Source organism: Dermacentor albipictus, chromosome 4 (assembly GCF_038994185.2).
Source record: "Dermacentor albipictus isolate Rhodes 1998 colony chromosome 4, USDA_Dalb.pri_finalv2, whole genome shotgun sequence".
NCBI lineage: Eukaryota > Metazoa > Arthropoda > Arachnida > Ixodida > Ixodidae > Dermacentor > Dermacentor albipictus.
The window spans coordinates 158657667-158680838 of NC_091824.1; the positions used below are offsets into that span (position 1 = coordinate 158657667).

Here is a 23172-nt window from a genome sequence, read left to right on the forward strand (position 1 = left end):
CCTTGCCGTTGGGTGCGGGAGTTGGCCGAGGTTGAAGAGGACTTTGAGATGAAAACTGGAGGTTTACTTACATTATTTACAGTGAGAGTACAAAGAAATTAACAGTCATAAAGGCATTACGGGCCGGCAGCAACTCGGATGCTGCGGCCCGTGGCAAAGGCTCGAAAGAGATGAACGAAGGAATGCTCTCTGCTGCTCCCGGTCTCTGGCTTTTAACCCCTTCGGTGTCTCGAAGTCACGTCACGTTCGGCCAATCGGCGAGCCCGCTCAGGTGGCGTCACTATCGGCCAATGGTAGGCGCCCATGCGAATGTAAGTCACACCCGGCGCAGAGAGTCACTCCTTGGGCTACAATTGTCCGAGGGATTACTTGTCTGCGGTATTGCCTTCCTGGTCTGCAACTGCTGTCACAAAGGCAGGCGGGGGGGATTGCTCCCAGGGCTTCACGGTGCATTACGGCCGTCGTTGCCTCACGGCTTGCAATAGGCGGATGGGGGGAGACAGGTTGTCTTCGAGCGACCTTTCAGAGCTGCAAAGCAGCGTTGCTCGGGACCCATGTTACCTGTAACTGTGCCAGGCTCCCGCTATACTTTCGGGAAAAGTCAAGCAGTGGGACAATAGCTCCACATGCGGCGCACAAGGTGGGGGACGCCAACTTGTTTGGACGTGGCGCGCCTCAGGAACATGGTAGATGTGCTTCCGCGCTCCTTAATTAGGTGTGACGCTATTCGATGTGGTCTGGTGAACTCGAAGGAGGCTCAAGAAAAGGTCCTGTATCTAGCAGCCTGCAACCTTACCCCCAGAGGCTGCCGCCTTCAGCTTCCCCAGCGTGGGCTGGGCGACCTTCGTCCTCGGAGGTCAGCAAAAGTATGTCCAGTTGGGGAACGCATCTGACGTGAAGGGGTTGGAGAGTGCGACCAACGGCAGAAATCGGACTGACCATGCGGCACGGATTTGTCATTTGGGTGCGCTATTGAAGGTCCCTGAAAAGCACTTTTGTCGTGGCATAGCATGGAGTCGTCATTTGCACGTCGACCATAGGACCACGGACGAAAAAGTTGAAATGATGTGCCGCGATGCCAGCAATGACACCAAATATGGCCAGTGCCTCCGCAGTGAAAACAGAGTGGCCCAGCCTATCGACAGTGCACCATGCGACGGTTCTCCAAAATTGCGGCCGTCCCTAGTGTCGTTTTGCGGCGTTGACTAAGGTGCGCCGAACGGTGGCTGGTGGTATGACTGTAGCGGCACAACGGGTGTGTGCCTCGAAGCCTCCTCTTGCAGCGGCGACCAAGCAGCGACTGTTGGAGCCTGGTGGTACGGCGGTGCGGTTGTAACAGGTGGTGGCCATCGGACAGCGGCTACGTAAGTCATGGGACGCTGGTGATTTTGAACATCGGCTTTTGAATTTCCTCTCTGGCGAGTTCTCTGATCAATTCACGCAAGGGGTTCTGGTACTTGCCAGTCACTGCAGCGGCATTGATTGTGGTGCTGGTGGACAGTTGATCGTACTGCCTGCATCTCTGATGAAGGGCCTGCTCAATAGCCATAGCCTTTGATAAAGTCAACGACGGTGACTGTTGGATTCCGCACAAGCCCCGCGAACAGCTGCTCTTTTACACCTCGCATGAGGTAGCACAACTTTCTTTCTTCAGGTCGGCTCTACGAAAGAGGCGGGCCGTGTCCTCGACGAACACTGTGACCGACTCATTAGGTTGTTGTACCCGTAGCTCCATCATCTGCTGGGTGCGGTCGCGTCAGTCGGCACTTGCAAAAGCGTCCATGATTTTCTGATGAAAGTCATTGCATGTTGTTAGGTTAGCTGCGCGGTTCACGTACCAAGTACGGCCACTGTCGTTAAGGGCAAAATAGACATGGGAGAGCTTTTGCTGCTCAGTCCAGATTAATCTGTGCGACACGTTCATACTTGTCAAGCCAGTCTTCAATGTCTTCGAAGACTGCACCGCGATAGCGATTGGGAACCAAAGGATGCAGACCGGTTACTTGTGGACTGGAAAACCAGCTGCTTTGGGGTGCTTGCGGTGGGCTGGTTTCAGCCATTGCGAGATGTGTGGAGCTCCTGGAGAGAGGTGGTTGAAGGGGGGAGAATTCCGGGGCAAGGCCTAGCAGTCGACGACTAAAGCGATGCATGAATGTTGTAACTGGTGATATTGCGTACGGGCTAGATGAACGACTCCCGGGAGGACTCCGGAGCATCAGGCGCGATCAGTACCTCACACCTCTACCAGTGTCGCAGTACAACGTGGACAGTAGACAGGGAGACATTCTTCAAGAACAGCAGGACAACTTGTTCGAAAAGAAACAGGCCAGAGACACGTCTTCTTCGTCGTCGCCGAATCTCACAGACCTACTAGACGAAGTCCGTTAATGTCCCTATCTTCGTTGTCGTCTGCATAGAATGCACGCGTCAATATACTTCCAGTGCATGAAACTTGTTTTGGGGACAACATATTAGCAACTATACATGTTGCTGTAGACATTTTTCTTTATCTCTTACTGTATAGTGTGTTTGTGTGTATACTGTTCATGCATGTAAAGTGTTTGTGGGGCAAAATGTTGTTTGCAATAAGCTTTTACTGTACTATTCAGGAGTTTTCAACCATATTTTACTACATACTGGAACCTGCAATGCCTACTATTTCTTTAACATATGAGCCCTTTCTTCACCTTCCCGACTTATTGTTTATGTTCTACAAACATTGAAACAGGTTGGCTATTGGCTAAATTTCATCAGCTATTGCAACTAAGCAGTCCCTCTGACAGAAGCAGAAGCGAGGAAGGGCTGAAGTGCCATCTGGAGGCTCAGAATAGTACCACTGACTGGTGCTGTGGCTTCCAAAATTGGGTGGCACAAAGGAGGGTTGTGCCACGTGATGTCAAGGTCAAAGCCCAGCACATTGATTGGTGGCTGGCATATGGCTGACATTGTTCCTTGCAGGCACGGTGGGATGGCTTCACGAGCAGCGTGACCAAGTATTGGGAAGGCCAGGAGTGTGGCAGTGGCAGAATTTGTTTACTGACAACTCTGTTCATGCAAGGCAAATGCAAAAACTGTTTGCTGGAAGTTGTTTTTGAGGAGCTGCCCTTTATACTAGACATTCCACCCATCACTCAACTCACTCAACTGTTCACTGTTAGCTTATACTTCTACAGCCTAGCATAAGACATGGCAATTTAATTTGCAGAAGGTGCGCCCATTTACATTTAATTTAAGCTGGTTTTCTTTCTACCACAGACAAAAACAAGTTGTACCCCTATGTGGCAATGTCCTGTCTGAAAAAGCACTAAAGGGTAGCACCACTGGGCACATAATAATGTTATTGCTTAAGATAAAGAAAAGAACTGTTCGTAACCGCAAGCAGGTCATTTAGATAACTCACAGGTTGGAAACATCAATTTTCTGCAACACGTTGTGATCAAACAACCGCAGAGAATTGCAGGGTAGCTTGGCTCTTTCTCTTCTCTCGTATAGTCTCATGTGTCAGTAACCTTTCTTTTGTCTCATTGCTGTTGACCAATTATAATTTTATTCCCTTGCAGGTTCACGAAAAAGACGTCATTGGTGTCTGTCATCACCCTCACCAGAACCTCATTGCAACATACAGTGAAGATGGTCATCTCAAGCTGTGGAAGCCATAATAACAGAATTGTAAATAAATACTACACAGTGTAAAAATAAAAAAGACATCAGCATGGTGTGTTGGCTTGCTTGCATTTTGGGCATTTTTGATGTGCGTAAGTAGCAGTGGTTAACATCGGGCAAGCAACACAGTTCAGTGCATTTCTTCCTTACAGCTTGTCCAGCCAGACTCATTCACAAGTGTACAGAAAATTTGGTTGGCAATAGGTCACTCCTCATGTTAACTAGGAGTGTTTCTTTGGACACATTAACTTGGAAAAGAACAGCAAATTGAAAAATTAAGTTAGGATATATTGTTAGACTACATTTCAGAGAGGCAGCCCGATCCACCCACGAAGGAACTCGAGTGGTTCCAATATTGCTGTCAAAAACTTATGCTGCATAGGAACTCTGTTTCCTGGCTTGGACTATCACGCACTCTTGTTGGTTGTCTCCTAGTTGTTCGAAGTACCACCGAGATAAGCTTGCTCCTTTAAAGCTGCAACTGCCATCGCAAATTTTCCACTCCGAGGTAGCACTGTTATGCCACCTCAGGATCTGGGTAGCATCCATGAAAGCTTACTTGCTTCACATTGGAACGGCTGACACACCTACCTGTGACTCCTGTGGGACCAAAGAAACTACTCAACACGTCCAGTGCTTTTGTTCACATTATGGCATCCACTGCCAGTCTTTCCAGACAGCATTAAACCGGCTGGACTCGAGACCGTTTTCAGAAGCCAAGACGCTTGGACCGCAGCCATGAGTGTTGCTGGTGCAGGAGGCAATGAGTGTGTTGCTACAGTACTCGAAGTTGACAGGTCTCTGCGACCGTTGGTAGACTTGGTGTGCACCTTCACGCGTGCATGCAATTACGGCTCTCCCCTTCTTTCTCTATTTTCACGACTTTATCCTCTCCCCAAGCAAGATAGCAAATCAGACGTGCATCTAGTTAACCTCGCTGCTTTTCCTTGCTTAACACTCTCTGGAATGTACCTAATAAGCCAGACTTAAGATGAGCAGAGGAATTGCAGACCAGAGAGAGAAAGCAAAGATTTTTTTAAATGGTTGCTGTGATGCTAAATTCCAGCACCATCTCCTGGTGAAAACGCCAATTTTGACAATGTGTTCAGTACAGTAATATTTATCAATAGGCAAAGTATAATTAAATTGAGGTCAAAAGCAAGCAAAGTCATTGCATGGAACTTATGGAGACTTTCCTGCAAGAAAACAGCCAGAATACTCAAAGATGGAAAGAAATCATGATGTTGCACTGATATCAGCATTGTGACTGTATTGGAAAATTGAGAACTGGAAGTTTGGCCTTTATTTTATTTCCAAATAAAATCAATTTCTGCAACAAAAGCAAACGGATCTTTCCAGCAATATCAACCTGAACTCATTTAGTGGCTCTTTTTACTGTACCTTTAATACATGCTTGTTTATCATACTGCAAAATCAATTCGCCCAAAGTTATCCCCTACAGACTTGTGCATTATCAACACATCTACTATATTCTATGCAACTCTACAGTCTTTGTTATTGGTGCTTGTCTGCATTTTATCATGGCTACTGTCCAAGTAGATATAAACACTGGCTTGCCTTAATTGCTACCTTGCATCTGTTTACATCATTTGCATGTAGGTGTGAGGTGAAAGACCAAGCATGTAGCATAATAGACTGTTTTAGTGTTGCGAACTATGTGTACCGTACACCTGGTACTGTAAAAACCTGCATGTATTAAAGGGCCCCTTACCAGGTCTGGCCATTTTGAGCTGACAAGTGCAGTGCATACAATGCGCACTCATGATCGTGTATGCTAATTACATTGCTACGTGCCGTGGAGAGAGCTGAAATTTCTAACTAAATGCTGTTCGCCCTTCTCCTTGTGGGCACCGCACTCCAAGACGGGGGGATGATGTATACAGCAAGTGCGCCTACATGCATGTCTATACTGTGATGTCGCTCATAGCGACGCATGACACTTTGTGAGAATTATTCAAGGCAACATCTGTTACTTGCATAATTTGATGCTTCAGTAGGTGAATTAAAGTTTAGAGAAATAATAAAACACACAAACTAAATGTCTGCATGTTTTTTTCTTTTACATCGCACTGCAGCAAGAGAGATATACTTCCACTTCGTCTGCTTGTTCCCAAGTCACGCAGTCGTGGGAAATGCTGCTTTCACAACTTGCCCGTCTAAGGCGGTGCTTCTGCACCGCCACTTTCAGTGATGTCACACATCATGTGCGTGGCAGCTTTTTTTTTTCTTTTATCCCCCTTTGCTTGGCTTGAAACAAGCGTTTCCTGGGTGCATCTATGCACGCAGGCTCGTTTGCTTTGCTCTATGTGCGATGTGTTTGTTATTAGTGCAAACGACATTGGCATGTCTGCAATGAGTGGTACTGTTGATGTTCAGGCACCCGTTCTTACAAGACACTTGCAGGACTTAAATCATGGCGATGACATTTGGTCTGGCAGCTTAAGTCGGATGACAAGCTGAAACAGCTAGTATGATCACTGGCTGCTGCCAACGTACACTTCGTGGTTCGTTTGCCATGGAGAAAGTCAGGCGAGGGCACTGATCAGCGAAGGTGATTTATACTGCTGTCAAGGGGGCACTTTTGATGGCGGACTACCTCGTTCCAGAGAGAATTAAATTCGGACTGAGCACTGCTACACAGTCGTCTTCAGTCGCATATTTAACTTCGACCGTCCTTACCCCAAGTATGATCTAAACGTTTGATTCCCAGCAAACCACAAACATCCACAGGATGTCCCTCTTTGGTAATAACGTCCACGAGGGGCCGTGCGGGGGCCCAAGGACCTGCGTGTTCGCAACTCCCCTGTGTGCAATAAAGTTGTCACCACCACCACCACGAGGGCATTGTTGCAAAGTCAAAGTCCCGTGGACATTGAAGAGACATTCGTTCCAATGCGCACTTAGTGGCAGTTGTTATGTCAAATGTGTACATTGTGTGGACGCCCTTTTGCCAGCATAAATTATGCCCATTGGGGATGCTTCTCAAAATTTTCAAGCAGTGGCCCAACTCGTTACCATTGCCCCTAGTAATGATTGCATGCATTTGCCCTCCTGAATATTTGGATTGACCTCAATCAGTAATGAAAGTAGAGAAGCCTGAAGGCCATGAATGCTGGTGCTTTAGAAGTTGAATGTTTGCACTGGTTGCGCGTGAGTTGCTGTGCCTGCTTGTGTGGATGGCGTAAATAATTTGGTCACAGGTAGAGTTAACGCTGCAGCTGGGTTAACTATCAGTTATGACTCCGCATAGATGAACCAGTTGTTGCATAGTACATTGAGTACATGTTGCAATGGGCAGAATAATTAAATTTGAGCACTACAGATAAAGTATGAATACAGACCGAAGCTGTTTAGCAGTTGTGCATAAAAATAATTAAAAAAAAGCAGTAGGCTTGATCTTCACAAATGATTTCATGCACGTGCCTTCTAGGAATGGGCACCTGTTTCTTGTATTGCGGCGAGGCAATGAAAAGTTGGTGCTTCGCTTTAACTGATGGTAGGCGCAAATAAAAAAAAATTTGCTTGTCTATTCCTGAATCGTCTCATGCAGGGACGAAGAGCCGCGGGCAGTGAGACATCCTTTAAAGGGCCCCTCACCAGGTCCCATAGCAGATATTGCTTATACATTGGAAATTGTTACATGTCCTTTAGGGAGCGTTCTGTCGCAAACATTTTTCAAATCGGCTCATTAGTAGCCAAGACAGAAATATTTTAATGCCGCGAACCCATGATTTTAGAAGGTGGGCTCCACTGCATAGCGAGACACTCTCTCCACTTGCCCCGTCTAGCCCCCACAAGCGAAATTCCTTCCCTGCGTTCTCCCATACCGGGCCTCGAGGATTGCGTGACGCATACGTCACGGGCTCCGCCTTCATTTTTTTGTCTCGCTTCTTTTTTCGGTGCTGCGCACTTCCACTGACGGCGTTGCGCGCGAGCTGTTGTGATTTCCCGTTTCGTGCAGCGCACGATTTTGCGTGCTGCGCATAAGGACACATGACTAGCGGTATAATTCAGTGCTACACAAATATTGAGGCAGAACAAGCACACCGCAGAACATGATCACGCGCTGGAACACGGTAGAAAATGGCATAGTTTCGATATCTGTGCACGTGTTTCGGTACCATGAACATAGGGAAGGATAAAGGGCCCTCACCAGGCCAGCCCTCTTGGGAGCGTTGTACCGCAAGAATTTTTCAAATTGGTTTATTAACAGCAGAGATAGAAATATTTCAGGAGGCGAGCGCCAGTGCTATAAGAGATGCCCTCTCCACTTGCCCTGCCGAGCCTCCGCAAGCGAAATTCCTTCCCCGAGCTCGAGAAATGCGTGTCGCATGCATCACGGGCCCCAACTTCATTTTCTTTGTGTTTTTTTTCTCCTCGCTTTTTTCTTCTTTTATTTTATTTTTTTAAATTTTAAAAAAAAATTTTTTCGGCGTGGCTCACGGCTCACTTTCGCAAAGGGCGTCGGGTGCGAGCGGTTGCATTGTCTCGTTTCGTGCAGTGCACCAGGACTCCTGACTAGCATAGTACGACATGAATACAGAGGCAGACACAAGCACAGAGCATGATCGCGAGCTGGAACATGGAAGAAAGTGACATAGTTCCGGTGTATGCGAGCGCGACTGCACGACGTGGGGACAATTACGCAGACGAAAGGGAAGTACACCTTGCTTGCTGCGGTGCGGGGTAAAACAAAATCACGCAGACATTCGGTTTGTGTGTTTTATTATTTCTCTAAATATTAATTCGTCTATTGAACGAACAGATTTTACAAAACAGATGTTGCCTTGAATATGTCTCGAAGTTATGAGAAACGTGACAGTTTACGTCACCCCTTTAGCTTGGAGCGCGGCGCCCATGAGGATAAGGGGTTGGTTTGAAATTTCAGCTCTTTCCGTGGCGCATGGCAATGCAACGCGACTGCAACGACGAAAATCGGTGCTGTCGCACACGTCGCAGTTAGCGCGCATTGTATGCACTGCTCTTGCCAGCTCAAAAAGGCCAGACCTGGTGAGGAGCCCTTTTAAGAAGAGCTTCCCAGATTTTGCCATGCAAAATCTGATCCTTGTGCTTTGTATAAATTCAAAGGATGCTTGAAGAGGAAATGTAATTGTTGCTTTACTTTTTTCTTTTTGCCCTGTAAACTGCTAGCTTCAGCTTTCTGTGTGCATGTGATTATGTTGTACCCTCTGTTTTAATGTGCAGTGTGTTATACTCCTTTACTGTATAGTGAATATTTTGAGGTTCACATTGTTTCTCTACTTAGTTTGGCTCATTCAAAAGTTATGCCAATAACAGGGGTGAATGAACAGCAGAATTTTGAATCAAATAAAATTACATTCGAATATTAGAATAAAACGACCTTCGAATATCGGATGGAATATTTCCATGTTTTAAAGTAATTGAAATATAACAGCCGCTTAGAGTTCGTTTGGCAAAAAGTCTCATTTGCATAATTTTATAGATATAATATGTCGTTGACAACTGGACGCGATGACAAGTGAGAAGCTTGTGAGTCAGAAAAGTGATTGTCTCTGGTGCACCATGCCAGTGGCCGTAATGAAACAGAAACAGCACATTACCATATGCATGTAGCAGAGTGTAGTGCTTGTTAAAGGAGCTAAGTGTAACACTACAGAACTGCACATCATTAAAAACAAATGAAAACAAGGTGATATTGGTCAATAAATTGCTTTTCAAATAAAAACAAATTCGTAGCCTGCCTAAGACAAGGCATCATTATTTAATGACTATATGTGCAGAAGTGATCTCCAGGCATTTGCTCAAGAACTGGTTTGTCTGTGCAACAACCACAGTTCTACTGTAGCAGAATGATTTGCAAGAGTCTTCATTTGCATGAGCCTTTCTCTCTCTCTAGACCTGCTGTTGTCCGTTATAGTATCAGAACGAAACAAATATTTGAGAACTTTGAATGGTGAATCTTCAGATTGAATATGAATTGAATAGCAAAGACTATTCATCCTTTAGTGAAAATTGCTCAACAAGACACTTAACATTGCAAAATATATATTTTTTAGTAAAGATACAGCAGCCTTCAACATATACACGGAGGTTATAACAATAAAGAAAAATGTTTTGACATGTCAAGCCATTTCACCAGGCGTGGCAAGACAATTTTTGTTCCCGTGGTGGCTCATTAGTAAATGTCATCTGTACAGCTGGTCTCCTCACTGCAAGTTCAACAAAAGAAAGTTCAACATTTGTTAGGGATGTATTTTCGCACCACTCTTAAATTGAAATGTTGGGTGCTTGCCCAATATTGAGAGCAATGGCAGGTAAACATTTCTAAGGACGGTGCAGCACAGAGAAGCTGCTGCAATTTTCAAGAGGCCAAATTGCACTATATGCGCTAAGCTTTATATTTAATATATTTGTTAAAAAAATATATGGTATAAGTTTTTACTGCTTTACAGCTCAGTGGACAGCAAAAAAGTATTACACACATTCATATTTACAAGGAAATGTAACTTGCTATATCATGGTGTAACAATTTTTACACCATGGACTTGAACCAACTCACCCATGTTGCTGTACTTACTATATATCAGCATGTTTTACTCATACCCTTTGTGAAAAAATATAGCCAAGCAATTGCTAAGCCCACTTAGCATAAACTGCTAAGGTAGTCGTTCAATAATGACACACCAGTGCACAAAAATAAACACAGATAAGAGCAAATGATGCGTGTGCTTTGTTTGTTTTGTTAATGTCTGTTCCTGCATGCCGCTTTTAGAAAGAAGCTAACATGCTAGCTAACTTAGTACTGACGTGACTTTTACTCGTCCTTTTCGTGTTAAATGAAAGTCGAAACCTTCTAAACCATAGAACTAGAGTCAAAGCACCCTAAATAATTTAACACAGTTGAAACTCAGCACAACGAACCACATATAATGCAGCAAATCTAAAATATTTTGCACCAATACAATTGTCTGTCAGTCTGTCTGTCTGTCCGTCCGTCTGTCTGTAAGTGAGAAGAAAGGGGGTTAACCGAGGAGCCCGATATTTATTAGTCATATCATAAGAAGCCAACAAACACTGACACCAAGGACAACATAGGGGAAATTACTTGTGCTTAATAGATGGAATAAAGAAACGATAAATTAATGGAAATTAAAGTGGATGAAAAAACAACTTGCCGCAAGTGGGAACCGAACCCACAACCTTCGCATTTCGCGTGCGATGCTCTACCAATTGAGCTACGGCGGTGCGTTTTCCCATCCACATTCTTGCGTATTTATGTGTCCTAGTAGAACCCTGGGAGTGTCAGCCAGCGCCACCACTTGCAGACATTGGTGGCGGATGTGGAACGCCCTTTTTGCCGCAGGCGTCACGAGAACGTGATCTTTTTGGGTGAAGGCAACTGGTCAATAAACCCACACATGCTACCTAAGGGCATCAATGTTGCCGGATTCGAGACCCTCGTTATGTAATAAACGAGAAGAAAGGGGGTTAACCGAGGGGCCCGAACAAACACTGACACCAAGGACAACATAGGGGAAATTACTTGTGCTTAATAAATGAAATAAAGAAATGATAAATTAATGGAAATTAAAGTGGATGAAAAACCAACATGCCGCAGGTGGGAACCGAACCCTCGGTTAACCCCCTTTCTTCTCGTTTATTACACAACGAGGGTCTCGAATCCGGCGACATTGATGCCTTCAGGTAGCATATGTGGGTTTATTGACCAGTTGCCTTCACCCGATAAGATCACGTTCTCGTGACGCCTGCGGTAAAAAAGACGTTCCACGTCCGCCGCCAAGGTCTGTGAGTGGGGGCGCCTGGCTAACACTCCCAGGGTTCTACGAGGGCACATAAATATGCAAGAAAGTGGATGGGGAAACGGCACCGCTGTAGCTCAATTGGTAGAGCATCGCACGCGAAATGCGAAGGTTGTGGGTTCGGTTCCCAACTGCGGCAAGTTGTTTTTTCATCCACTTTAATTCCCATTAATTTATCGTTTCTTTTATTTTAGTTATTAAGCACAAATAATTTCCTTTATGTTGTCCTTGGTGTCAGTGTTTGTTGGCTTCTTATGATATGACTATATATATATATATATATATATATATATATATATATATATATATATATATATATATATATATATATATATATGGTTATAACAAGTATTGCATGCAATGAAGGTTTATTTGTGTCAGATGCACATCTTTAAAGTAACGGGGTCCGACGTGCTTGCGTCTATGAACCTGTTTTGATTTGGGTACCAAGGACGTGAATTATTTGTGACATCATCATGTATTAACTTGCTTCATTGAAGTGATCAGTGTGGCTGCCACACCTGAAATTTTTAATTATCATACCTAGCCTCATTGCTACATGATGTCAGTAAAGTTTGCTCTGTGTTGTCACAGCATGGTAATGCCTATGACACCAGTGTAGCAAATCAAGACCAACATTTTTATTTAAGTATTTCTACGATTTCAAAAATATGTGTTGTATTTTCCTTTAAGCTGGCTAGAGGTATGCCAAACCACGCCTGAAAGCCATAATTGGATATCTTAAACTACGTAGTCTGGCGAGTGCTATACCCCTGGTCAACCCACCTGCTTATTGAATGAAATTTCCCCTTTGAGAAGAACCTCCTGCCTGTGTAAATTTTTGGGATCCTTGGCTTGTCTTAAGTACCTCGGCACATACTCAAGTCCATGGTCTCCCTTGGATGAATAGCTGGCTAGGTAAGGCCTCTGTAACAGCTCTTCTCGGTAGTCCTTCAGGAAGTAAATCCATGCCTTGAGCTTCTTTTTTGTCTTCTCATCATTCATTTGGCTTGTAAGAAGTTCAATGTCTTCTTCAGACCGGACATAGTACTTGGGATGAGACTCAAAGTCATCCAGCGTTGCCAGCATTTTGTCGTCGATGCTGTAGAGCTCCCCCGATATACTCTAGCAGGGAGACAAAACAAGAAAGTGCAAAGCAATGTGTAACTGCTGTGCACGTCACATGCACATCTATATATTTTGCTGATATAATAATATACAGTATTAAGGCTCGGACTTTAAGAAGAACTGAAAGCTATCAAAAGGACATGCACTGAGAAACAAAGAAAAATCATTGTCATAATATTAAAAGATAAAATGAGGGCAGTATGGACTAAGAGTCAAATATGATCGATATGATATAGCTGTGATTAAATGTAAGACGTGGAGTAGGATAGGCAACGTACTGCTCAGAGCAGGTAACCAATATTATGATAACAGAGTGCAAACCAACAAAAGCAAAATGTAGTGAAGGGCGGCAGAGAATTAATGATGAGGAAACTTAAAGGAAGAGGCATCGAGCTCAGTAGACAAAGGCCAGGTGTCATTGAAGATCTATTATAGAAGCCCTCGTTTTACTGGCATTGATGATGCCATCGCATGCTGTTTGGGTGTGCTGAATGTAGCATAAGATGCAATTTACAAGCAGAACTTCACCAACCATAAGAGTGTCACAAAATCTGTGCAGTACATGCAGAGGCACTCAAGATTACACCTGATGGAGTCAAAACAAGTCTGTAGATGTACAGTTAGCAAGCAAAAGTCTAGAGACCACGACATCAGCAAAAAACTAGAACATTTAGCACAGGTCTGTATAACCTGGAATTGTCTCAATGGATTAAATTCGTGGAAGAAGCGCAGGTTGGTTGAGGCACTTCATTTCATACTACAAGGCAGCGAAGAAAAAAAAAATCACGCTACCTGTGGCCCTGACTTTTTGCACACAACTGTAGACAAAGTGTACACACGCAAGTAATTGAACAAGAACGGGTATTTAGGCTATGTCTTGAACACATCACTACTCTTACTGATTCTCATCTCCTGTGAAATTGGAACTACCAAGATTGATTACAAGGTTTCCTTGCCTATAATGCTGCTAAAGCTAAATGCAGAAATGCTGACGCAAACCAAGCTAAACTTTGGAATTTTTGATGGCTGTAGCTAGAATGCACTGATGTGGCCTAGCTTTTGTCTGTACGAAAACAAAGAGCACAATTTTGAGGTGCAGTCAACATTCACACAGCTGTTTGGAGCTCATTTCCGTTCCTGGCTTAAAGTCAGTGAACGGTAACAGAAAAAAAAAAGTAATATATACATATATATGGGGGTAGTCGTTCTGAGCAGTTGGCGTCGTATGTCGGTGTGCGGGAAAGAATGCCAACGTCAGCAGCAGCAAAACTACAGTTGTGCATCATTCGGCCAGCTTTAATGGGCGCTGACTCACTGCAGGAACGGGCATGGAGGCTATTGATGATTAATACTGGAACAGAGTCAGCTCTTCCGCACTTCAAGACAAAATTGGCTAAAGCTTACTTCGGAATTGATGTGCGAGTGCCCCAAGGACAAAAATAAAACAAGATCGCGACTCGGCGAGAATCGGATGCCCATTCACGCGGGGCACTTTCGATCAAGCCAGATCAGGATCAAAATTTTCGATTGCGATTGGCTCCATTACGGAATATGGGTGCCACATGGCGCACTTTCGATCGCGATCAAGCCCGATCCGGATTGAATTTCTCGGTCGCGATTAGTTTATATGCGCAAGCTGCGCGAGGGAGCCAATCGCGGTCTAGAATTTGGATCCGGATCTGGCTTGATCGCCATCAAAAGTGGTCGTGCAACACCGGTAGAAGTTGTGGGAGGGAGCCAGTCGCCATCGAGAAATTCGATCCCGATAGGGCTCCATCGTGATCCGGAACCCTGTCAATATAGTGACAGCTATAGTTTCTCTGAGAGATACTAAACGCACACATACAGCTGCCAGCTAAACGGCAGCATATCTTGAGAAGAATAAAGGGATACTAGGAGCATAATTCCAGTTAACTAATTATTAAATGAGCCAACAGTCAACGAAATCATATAATGAGACTCGATCGTGAGTACGGATCGAACGTACGTTTTACCGATCATATTGCGAGCAACGCGGAGGCGATGATAACACAGAACCGGCACAGTAACTTACATGTCCCTTTCCCTCGCAGTGCAGCAGATAGGGTATATTATATGAGGACGCTATGACAAGCGGCCACTTCTTAACGGTCACCGCTGTACCGATCAGAATGGCCTTCCCGTTCTTCGAGTCCTTCATAACGGAGTTGTTGGGCTCGCCTGTCTTCAGGGTTCCGTACACAAAAACGTTGTGTGCAGTCTGGCTAGTCATAATGGCCAGAAAGCGCACGCCACGGCTTCTAACACATAATGATCTGAGCAGCGCAGTGGTGGGCATTTAATTGTCCCACAAACAGAAGCACGTGACAAACAGCTGACAAACCATGTGACAAACTGGCGCTTCAGCTTCACATCTTCACCGCCTAACGGGATATTACAAAAGATCAGACACTTGACTTTTTTTGCAGGTTGAAGTGCAAGTTAGAAGTATTTGTATTGTAAAAAAAACATAAGCCGTAACATTACGTAAAATAATTTATGACGTAAATAAAGAGAATCAAGTAAACAAAAAATTTTGTCGCGCCATCTGGCGCAGGCGTACATCAACAGAAACTTAGCGCGAAGTTCGTCTGGTCCGTTTGCCAGGCAAATGTGGTTTCTGCTCAGGATAATGTTGTGGCCGAATAATTAGGCACATTATGAATTTACGCCAACTGGAGTAGGTGGTTTTTCACGGAATAGCCGACATGACCTAAGCAAATATAAAAACCGCAGTTATGAGTGCACGCAGGACGGTGTGGATCCGAGGGCGACGGACTCAGATGATTGAACAGCTGAGACGCTTTGTTTGGCTGTATAAAACTGCCCAAAACTCTTTAAGCTACTTAAAATAGAACAGGCGAGGCTCGTATATACTTCTCACAGAAGTCAGCGGTAAGTACGTTCCTGCTTTTCTTCTCGACTTCGCTGTTATCGCACGCCTCACTCTTGGGAGATCGTCTGTCCGTCCGTGGTGCATGAACAAACGTACATAGTACATTCACTTTTGCAGTTCATTGTGAGCAGGACGACTTTATACAATGACAGGAATGGAGGAACCACAAGACACAAAAAACATTGTACCGCAGGCGGGCCGTGACCTACGTAGACAGGAGAGAGGGGAGGGTGCGGTATCCCCCCTCCCTCCCCAACATTTTTGGGTTAGTGTGCGGTCTTCCCAGACTATCATCCCCCAACCTCCGCCTCCCACCGTCAAAAAAAAAAGAAAAAATTCTTATTACATACGCCACTGGACCGCAACGCTCCTTGCTGAGAAAATTCCGGCTTATTCATATTAGGTTTATAAGGATGTACATTTATAGAAACACACGCTTGAATCTTTGAAACTTCAATGTGCGATTTGGAGGTTTAATTTCGATTTCTTTAAGTGTTCAATTGTGACTGAAAAAGCTGTGGTTATTGGAGCAGACAGGCCAAGCGTCTGGAAAGCTTTTTAGGTTATTCGCGATATAGATTGGGCAGCTGTCAGTACCTGGAAGCTTTGCGCCTCTCGAAATGCAATCAATCAATCAATCAATCAAATTTTATTTTCATTGCAGACAATACATTGCGTCACGGAGACATTGTTTTGCTTGAGAATTATTTCGAGTTGGATATCCGGCAACCGCCAGTGGTGGAAGCGGCGCTGCCGCCGTGTATCGGCTTGGGACCGAATGTCCCAAAGAAGGTATAGGGACTTTCCGCACCCTGCGTAGACTACCAGATAAAACCGGCTGGACTCGGATACTTCACATAGAATAAACCAGCTTTTGATACAGGGTCCTGAATATGTCGCTGCGCGTGTTCGAAAAAAAAAAAAAAATTGCGCTCACCGCTGCATTGTTCTTGCACAAATTTTGCACGAAGATTGCATTTTGGAGTCTGTCGTTTAGTATAACACTTGGCACAATTAATTGCCTGGTTTTTTAAAGAAAACAAGCGCTAATTTGCCTGCGCTTATGGGAATGCGAGCTGCTGCCTCGACGGTGAAAGAATAAACTTGTATCGCCGCCTGCTGTCATCTGCAGAAAGCAACGTTTCAGGGCTGCCGCGTGTTACTCTTACAGGGCCTCGTTGAACAGAGCCAACAGGCCATGCCTGATGTGTGTTATGTCCGATTAGCTGCATTAGGCATTTGTTATAGCAATTATTGTTGCAGAAGATACGCCCATAATACTACTGGCTTTTCACGTTAGATGGAAGAGTGTACTGTCACAGTGGAGTCCTCCCGGAAACGCTGCTTTCTGCAGCTGACGGCAGGCGGCGATACAAGTTTATTCTTTATTCTCAAATTAACAATGCGAAATAATGACACGTTGTTTTCATTAGTAAAACATGATTGAATAAATATAATTGCGTCGAGCCGCCAACTTGGGATGGTAAGTTCAGCACTACCGCGCCCCGTCTACCACGCGCCTACCACGTGTCTACCAAGCGCCTACCACGCGCGCCAAGAATTTCCTTCATAGTACCTAGGCAGAGTCGTATTTTCAAGGAGCAGAAGTCCCCACATGTCCTCTCTCGCACCCGCTCTTACTCGCGCATGCGCGCAAACGTCCGTCGTCTCCGCAAGTGCTACGCCCCGCTGTACCTACTAGCAATTGGAAACACGCGACGTGGATAGCCGGTCTCGACGGAACGCACAACTACGGTTGAAACTACAGCGTGAGAGTATACGTCGACTGATCTGGACGTTTTAGTTAAACGAGAGGAGTTGGAGGCAGACAGGTTGAGAAAGTGTCGTGAACGTGCAAATGAAACTCCTGCACAGAGGGAACGCCGTCTCGACGTTGATGCCGAGGCCACGAGAAACGCGCATGCTAAAGAAAATCCCGAACAGCGACGACTTCTTCACAGACCATAAGACTTTACTAGTGAAAATTGTTGCCAGCGGGAAGTGATATGTCGTGTGGTTTTGATATGCGCAATTAATTAAGCATTGTGTGACGATAATAAATGCATGTCAAACATTGCAGAACCAGTCTTTTAATTCGGAAATGTTACAACATATAATGATCAATAGAGGTAAGCCACGTGAACCATTCAAGAGCATCATAAGCCAACACAAACTGCGCAAACCTAGGGTTAACGGTGGTAACGCGCCGTAGTTCGTACTTAGCTAAAACTAAACCGTCAGCCATTTTTTTTCGACGGTTGCGGGCGGCTCGGCATATTCGAAGCGTTCGGGTTTTTCACCGTGGCTTTGGCGGCGTGATGCAAATTGTTTATCACACGGGCCAGTCGTAACATCCGGTATCCTCCAATGAGTCTATGACACTCGCTTGACAAGGTCACCCATGAGCCTGGCGTCATGACGACGTTGGAATGACGTCGATGGAGCGACGATATCGGTATGATGACAATGAGCTGACGATGGTATATAAAGCGACGACAGCGGGAAGACCACGACGTGATGACAATGGGATAACGACTAGTATACGACGGAAATCGGATGACGACGATGGCCTGACAACGGTGGCATCATCACGATTGAATGACGACGACATAATCCCGATAGAATGACGAAGAAGGCATGACGACAGGGCGTAACGACGACTGAATTGACAAAGTTGGGATGCGGCGATATAGGACGGCCATGGCGGCATCACGAGCCCATTCACAGCAGCCGAAGCTAGTAGACAATTTAGGCCACTGGGTCGGCGTAAGAAGATATAGATAGATAGATAGATAGATAGATAGATAGATAGATAGATAGATAGATAGATAGATAGATAGATAGATAGATAGATAGATAGATAGATAGATAGATAGATAGATAGATAGATAGATAGATAGATACTCTCAAAACGCCTGCAGCAGGCAAATAATGCTAATCGCCTTAAAGGGGAAGAAGCCAGCAATAGAATTGTATTACGTTAACAGCAAAGAATTTATGAAATCACAAAAGAAATGTTTTGCGACGCAGTTCAAAGTTCAGTGCACTAGTGGGGCGGCATTCTGTAAGAGTCCGCCTAGTGGACTGTCCATTTCGGCCGCAGCTGATTGGCTAGGGCCGCTCGTCTCCTCCTCGCTCGTACAGCTGCAGCCAATCAGCAGCGGCCTAAACGGAGTGTCCACTAGGTGGACTCTTACGACTGTACTGCGTGGCGTATGGAAATGGCTCAGAAATCGTGGAACACATTTTGTTAGAGTGTCGCTGTATCCATGCACAGGTCAATGCGGACATAGTAGCCCAATCCTCGTGCTTTCGGGACGATAAATGAAGAGTTCGACGGGCGGATGGACGGACGGATCAATTGCTTTGTTGATGAATTTGATTTATTGGTTTTCTGACTTCCCAAAGCAATTAACACCTCACCTATGAGGGGCGCCGTTAAGATGCCTTCGGTTTAATTTTGGTCAGCCCGGTTTCCAGCGCGCATTCAAGTCTAATTGAGCTCCAATCGGAAAGAAGCCTAAGCACCTCGGTATCCAGACCGCGGTCTCGTGTTCAGCGGCAGAATGCTATAGCTATATTGAAAGTTTATTCAGCGGTCTGTAACATGTCGGCGTAAACCTTAGTGTCTAGAAACTACAGTGGCCAGCACGCGTACATATACGCAGCCTCATGCGCTTTTATGATCGTCATCGTCATACCCATGCTCTTCTACAGCGTCACATTAGCCTTTCTTCTGTTCATGTGCTGCGACATGTTTCTTACAGACGTGTTCAATCCCCGAGTATTTGTCGGGAACCTTTCTTTTTTTCGATCTATGACTGTTCCTTTTCTTTGTATTTTCTATTTCTTCGATTGAATCCGCATGTTCTTAGTCCAAAGACAAAAAGCGGCGCCAACGCGAAAGAAAGGTGCCCGCGATTCACGAAGGGTTCCGAACGTATATGTATAGGGGACAACAGGTTGCCTCATACTCAAGCTGTCGCGTACAGCCGCCCTATAGCTGTTGGAAGGCGTCGCTTCGCTTGTAACCGAAACTCGCTCTTTATGGACCCCGTTATTCGTGCTCGAAACTGCCGATGGAAAGTTATTGAAATGCGTAGGGAGCTCGTAAAACTGTCGCGCGCACTGGCGCAGCTCGTACGCGAGAAAGGCAGTGCAAGTTTAGAGTTTGTTATTGGTGTCCCGTTATCACTTTTTTTCTCTCTCTTTTCTGCTCGCCTTTAGCCGTTAGGAACGACATGGTTACACTGCATACGCAAATATTTATTATTTTTATGACCCTGTCTGTGGAGTTAGGAGAGGGGGATCCTATAGAATGAGCTGAAACGCGCGAAGTGCACTTGGGTGAACGAAATTACGTCGTAAATGTGCGCGGCCATAGGGTGTGGTTATGGCGCATGCGCGCCTCTCTTACGATTTAATCAACGGCTGTGTTCTGCGGTGAAAATTCAATGACATTCTTTTTCGCTCAGTCCTCGCAGCCATCTGTTTACGTTTGTTTATGGAAAGGGGCGAGCACAGCCCCTGAGAACATTCTGAGATAAATTACTTAAATGTTGCGCGCATTTGTCTGGCTCTTGTACTACGCTCCGTTTCAAACAGACGCCATGTAAAAAAGAATGTAGGGACAGCCTTAAGTAAACTTGTGGTGGGGATGAATGGTCACGAGCTCTTCTGCCTTTGCATGCAACTAAAGAATTTTGCTCTTGTATAAGGGACGGAAGGGAAGGCAACATTAATAGGGAGTTTCAGAAATAGCGTCGCAACTGTTAGGAGACGCTATCGGCTGGGCGTACAAACGAGTTGGAGGTTTCTGGTACGCAAAGCCGCCAAGGGTTGCTATTCCTCAAGTTGCCCATTATTACCCGAGTGCTTATAGCGTACTCTATAAACTGCACAGCAGGCTGCCCTGGTGTACCCTGGAGCGCCCCTTTCTCCTCGGTCGACTGCGCCAATGTGCGCATGCCGCAGGCATTCTTAATGAGCGCGGTGGGCACTCCGGGAGCACTTTTTCGTTGCCCCTAAACGCACCGAGGAACTGGGCGTTGAACTGAGGTGCAATCCGGACATGCGTCCATTGCGAGAAGATATAGCGCGCAACACATCGGCATTATAAATGCAAAGTAATATATGTCATTTTACCAAATCATTTTCGTTGTTATTTTCAGACGCAAATGTTCGCTGGGTGTTGGCCGCAATGCAGTGACGGAGTTAATGGCGGATAATCATAACCTCATGAACGACACCAAACACTCAACCCTCTGTACATTCAGACCACAGAGTTTCTTACAATTGCTTTAAAAAAGGAAAGCGTGGTGTTGCCGTCGTGTTGTATGCGGGATACCTACATGACCTAGTTATTGTATGCGCGAGAATGTCTGAAAGTGGGAGCGTCGGATCTTTCTCGAAGAGCGAGCTTGAACACCTTGAAGACGTGTTTGGTGAACTGTGCGGTTCCACGTATCGGCATGGTTGATTCTCTACTAAAACGGCGTGCAGAATGTTGCTTATGTAAGAGCACTTTCTTTGTCAGAACATAAGCATGCACACTGGGTTACACAGTTATATAAAATATGAACAGTATACCGACGGGTCGCTAAAGCTGGAGGAAAGGTGAGAAGCTTTCGCTAATTGTGCGTCGGTTTCAATCGCATGGGTTTCAATTTTATTCGCTTGATTTTTGTACCAGATTAATCACATATTAATGCAAGAAATATTATCGGATAATCAATACTTTTTACAGAGGTTTCATACACAAAAAAAAAATCTCTTCATTTGCGCAACAGAATACATGTTTTAGGTCAAGCCAAGTTCAAGACAAGAAGAGTCTTCTTTATCCCGGCATTCCCATGGCGTCCGCTAGGAAGTTATGTAGAGCGATATTTTATTTTTCTCTACGTAATGTTGTAGAAAGCCGTAAAAAATATTGCTGCTCATAACGTTTGGTGCCTTCCTGTCCCGTAATGCACTTTGTCCAGAAATGTTGCTCTGCGGGCGCTCTGCAAGACTAAACGTCAATTAGTTATTTAGTCTCTGTGATCTCGAGTGCCTGAAATTGCGTTACCTGCTTACGAACACGTCAAGGACCGTGGAAACTCTGTAGGATATATACTAAACGAAATGTCTTTCAGCAGCCGAACGCATTTTCGAAGCTGGTCAAAACACAAAACTTGTGCTATGGGTACAATGGGCAAGAAAAGAAAAAAAAATGAAGGAAAAGGAATCTGCATTTTTTTTTTGCGGTAATGACGTCAATAACTCATAGCGATTATAGCTCCGAGTGCCGCCCCCACATCTATCGTCAAGTGTTCCGTCCAGATGGCCATTAACGTGAAGAGTTGTTTGCGTTATAGCGAGCAACACGCGTAAATCGCTTGACGTCATGTGGTGAGCGCAGCACGTCGTCGCTTTAGGCAAAAAGCTAGATGCAAATGTGCCTGTAGAAAAATTATTTTGGTGCGCATAAAGAGAGAGAGAGAGGAGCGAGAGAAAACGCATAACACTGTGTGGGCCTTTCCTTGTGGGCGTCATGCAAGGGACCCGTAAACACTTATGCCAGATAACTCGAAGGCAGTAAAGATAATTAACAAAAAGAAAAAAAAGAAACGAAAAGAATAAAAGCTGTCGCTGCAAAAAAAAAAAAAAGAAGGGACCAGTAGGTAAAGAGCCTGTTTTAACCGAACATTTTAGCCGACTTTGACAATGCCATATAATGTAGACCAAAACTGGATCATATCCAGTATTTATTTTTCCTTGCAAACGTCTCAGAACGGCGAGCGTTTAAAAAATATAAATCGGTTTTCCTCCCAGTGTATACAGACATTACTGACCGCACTTTTGTTATGTTTTTTCTTGTTTTTTGCTCTTACCTTAGTTTATTTAGGTTTGGATTTTGGATAGCTGACATTTCAGCAGGCCGGATTTCGCACGTTTTCGCACCTAATAAACAAGACTTCCACACATAAGAGAGCTGATAAGCGCAGCCTAAGGCATGGCGAAGTGCTATGTATACGCCCACGGCTGTGTTAAAGAATAAGTGTCTGTTTGCGCGCGATAGCAGTTTATGGCATGGCCTTTTTTTTTATGGGTGCGCGTAAATAAGAAATTCGGCATCAAAATAACCGGAGACGCTAAGCGTCGTTGACCCGGCCAGTGCTTTGTTGTAAAAACGAAAGATATGCACTGCTTCATGGCGTAGTTACACATGCGGTCATCATGGTTTCCCGGGATCGAGGCGAAAGATGGCCCGCTTCCAAACTCTGCCACGTCAGACTGCAGCCCGTACTTATGAACTGTATACGGCTGTTCGTACACGACTTTTGCGTGAGTTCTTCGGGACGTTACAACCATGAGATTGTGTATTAAAAACAATATGAGAGGGAAATGTAGCGCTAGCGTACACGCGAGCAGCCGGTTTGGCGATTAATGCAAACACGAGGGGTGCTCTTGATTTGTCCGAACTTAACCGGTTCTCTCTTTCAGCGACCTAGTGGCTCCTTTTTGTGGGGATTCTTGATACCTACTGTTGATCACTCATTCACTATGCAATTTTAATCAGTTTAAGATAATCCTTGATTGTCCCCATTGGACTCAGTTTATAGCATCTACCTCTGCTTCTAAAAAGAAAGTAAATAATATAAT

At 44.9% G+C, this 23172-nt stretch overlaps 2 protein-coding genes and 1 long non-coding RNA gene across 5 annotated transcripts in view; 2 read left to right on the forward strand and 1 right to left on the reverse strand.

Annotated features, from left to right (window-relative positions):
• Positions 1-3734, forward strand: part of Smu1 (Smu1 spliceosomal factor) — a 34902-nt gene extending 31168 nt beyond the window's left edge. The window contains exon 10 of the mRNA XM_065448905.2: positions 3561-3734. Within this exon, the coding sequence (XP_065304977.1) occupies positions 3561-3659 (99 nt within the window). The 3' untranslated portion in view covers positions 3660-3734. The remainder of the gene's footprint in view (positions 1-3560) is intronic.
• Positions 3735-9694: 5960 nt separating this feature from the next.
• LOC135915783 (gamma-glutamylaminecyclotransferase-like) lies at positions 9695-15006 on the reverse strand. Of its 3 annotated transcripts, none has more exons than XM_065448901.2 (3): positions 14668-15006; positions 12355-12611; positions 9695-9875 (listed from the first exon to the last, which is right to left on the reverse strand). In XM_065448901.2, exons 1-3 carry the CDS (start codon positions 14929-14931, stop codon positions 9842-9844), a joined length of 555 nt encoding a protein of 184 aa, XP_065304973.1. In that variant the 5' UTR covers positions 14932-15006; the 3' UTR covers positions 9695-9841. The 3 variants fall into 3 exon arrangements, with proteins under 3 accessions (XP_065304973.1, XP_070393849.1, XP_065304971.1); XM_070537748.1 differs by having other exon boundaries at positions 12316-12611; XM_065448899.2 differs by having other exon boundaries at positions 12273-12611.
• A 106-nt stretch (positions 15007-15112) lies between these two features.
• Positions 15113-23172, forward strand: part of LOC135915778 (uncharacterized) — a 500939-nt gene continuing 492879 nt past the window's right edge. The window contains exon 1 of the long non-coding RNA XR_011514131.1: positions 15113-15527. This is a non-coding gene — a long non-coding RNA (uncharacterized lncRNA). The remainder of the gene's footprint in view (positions 15528-23172) is intronic.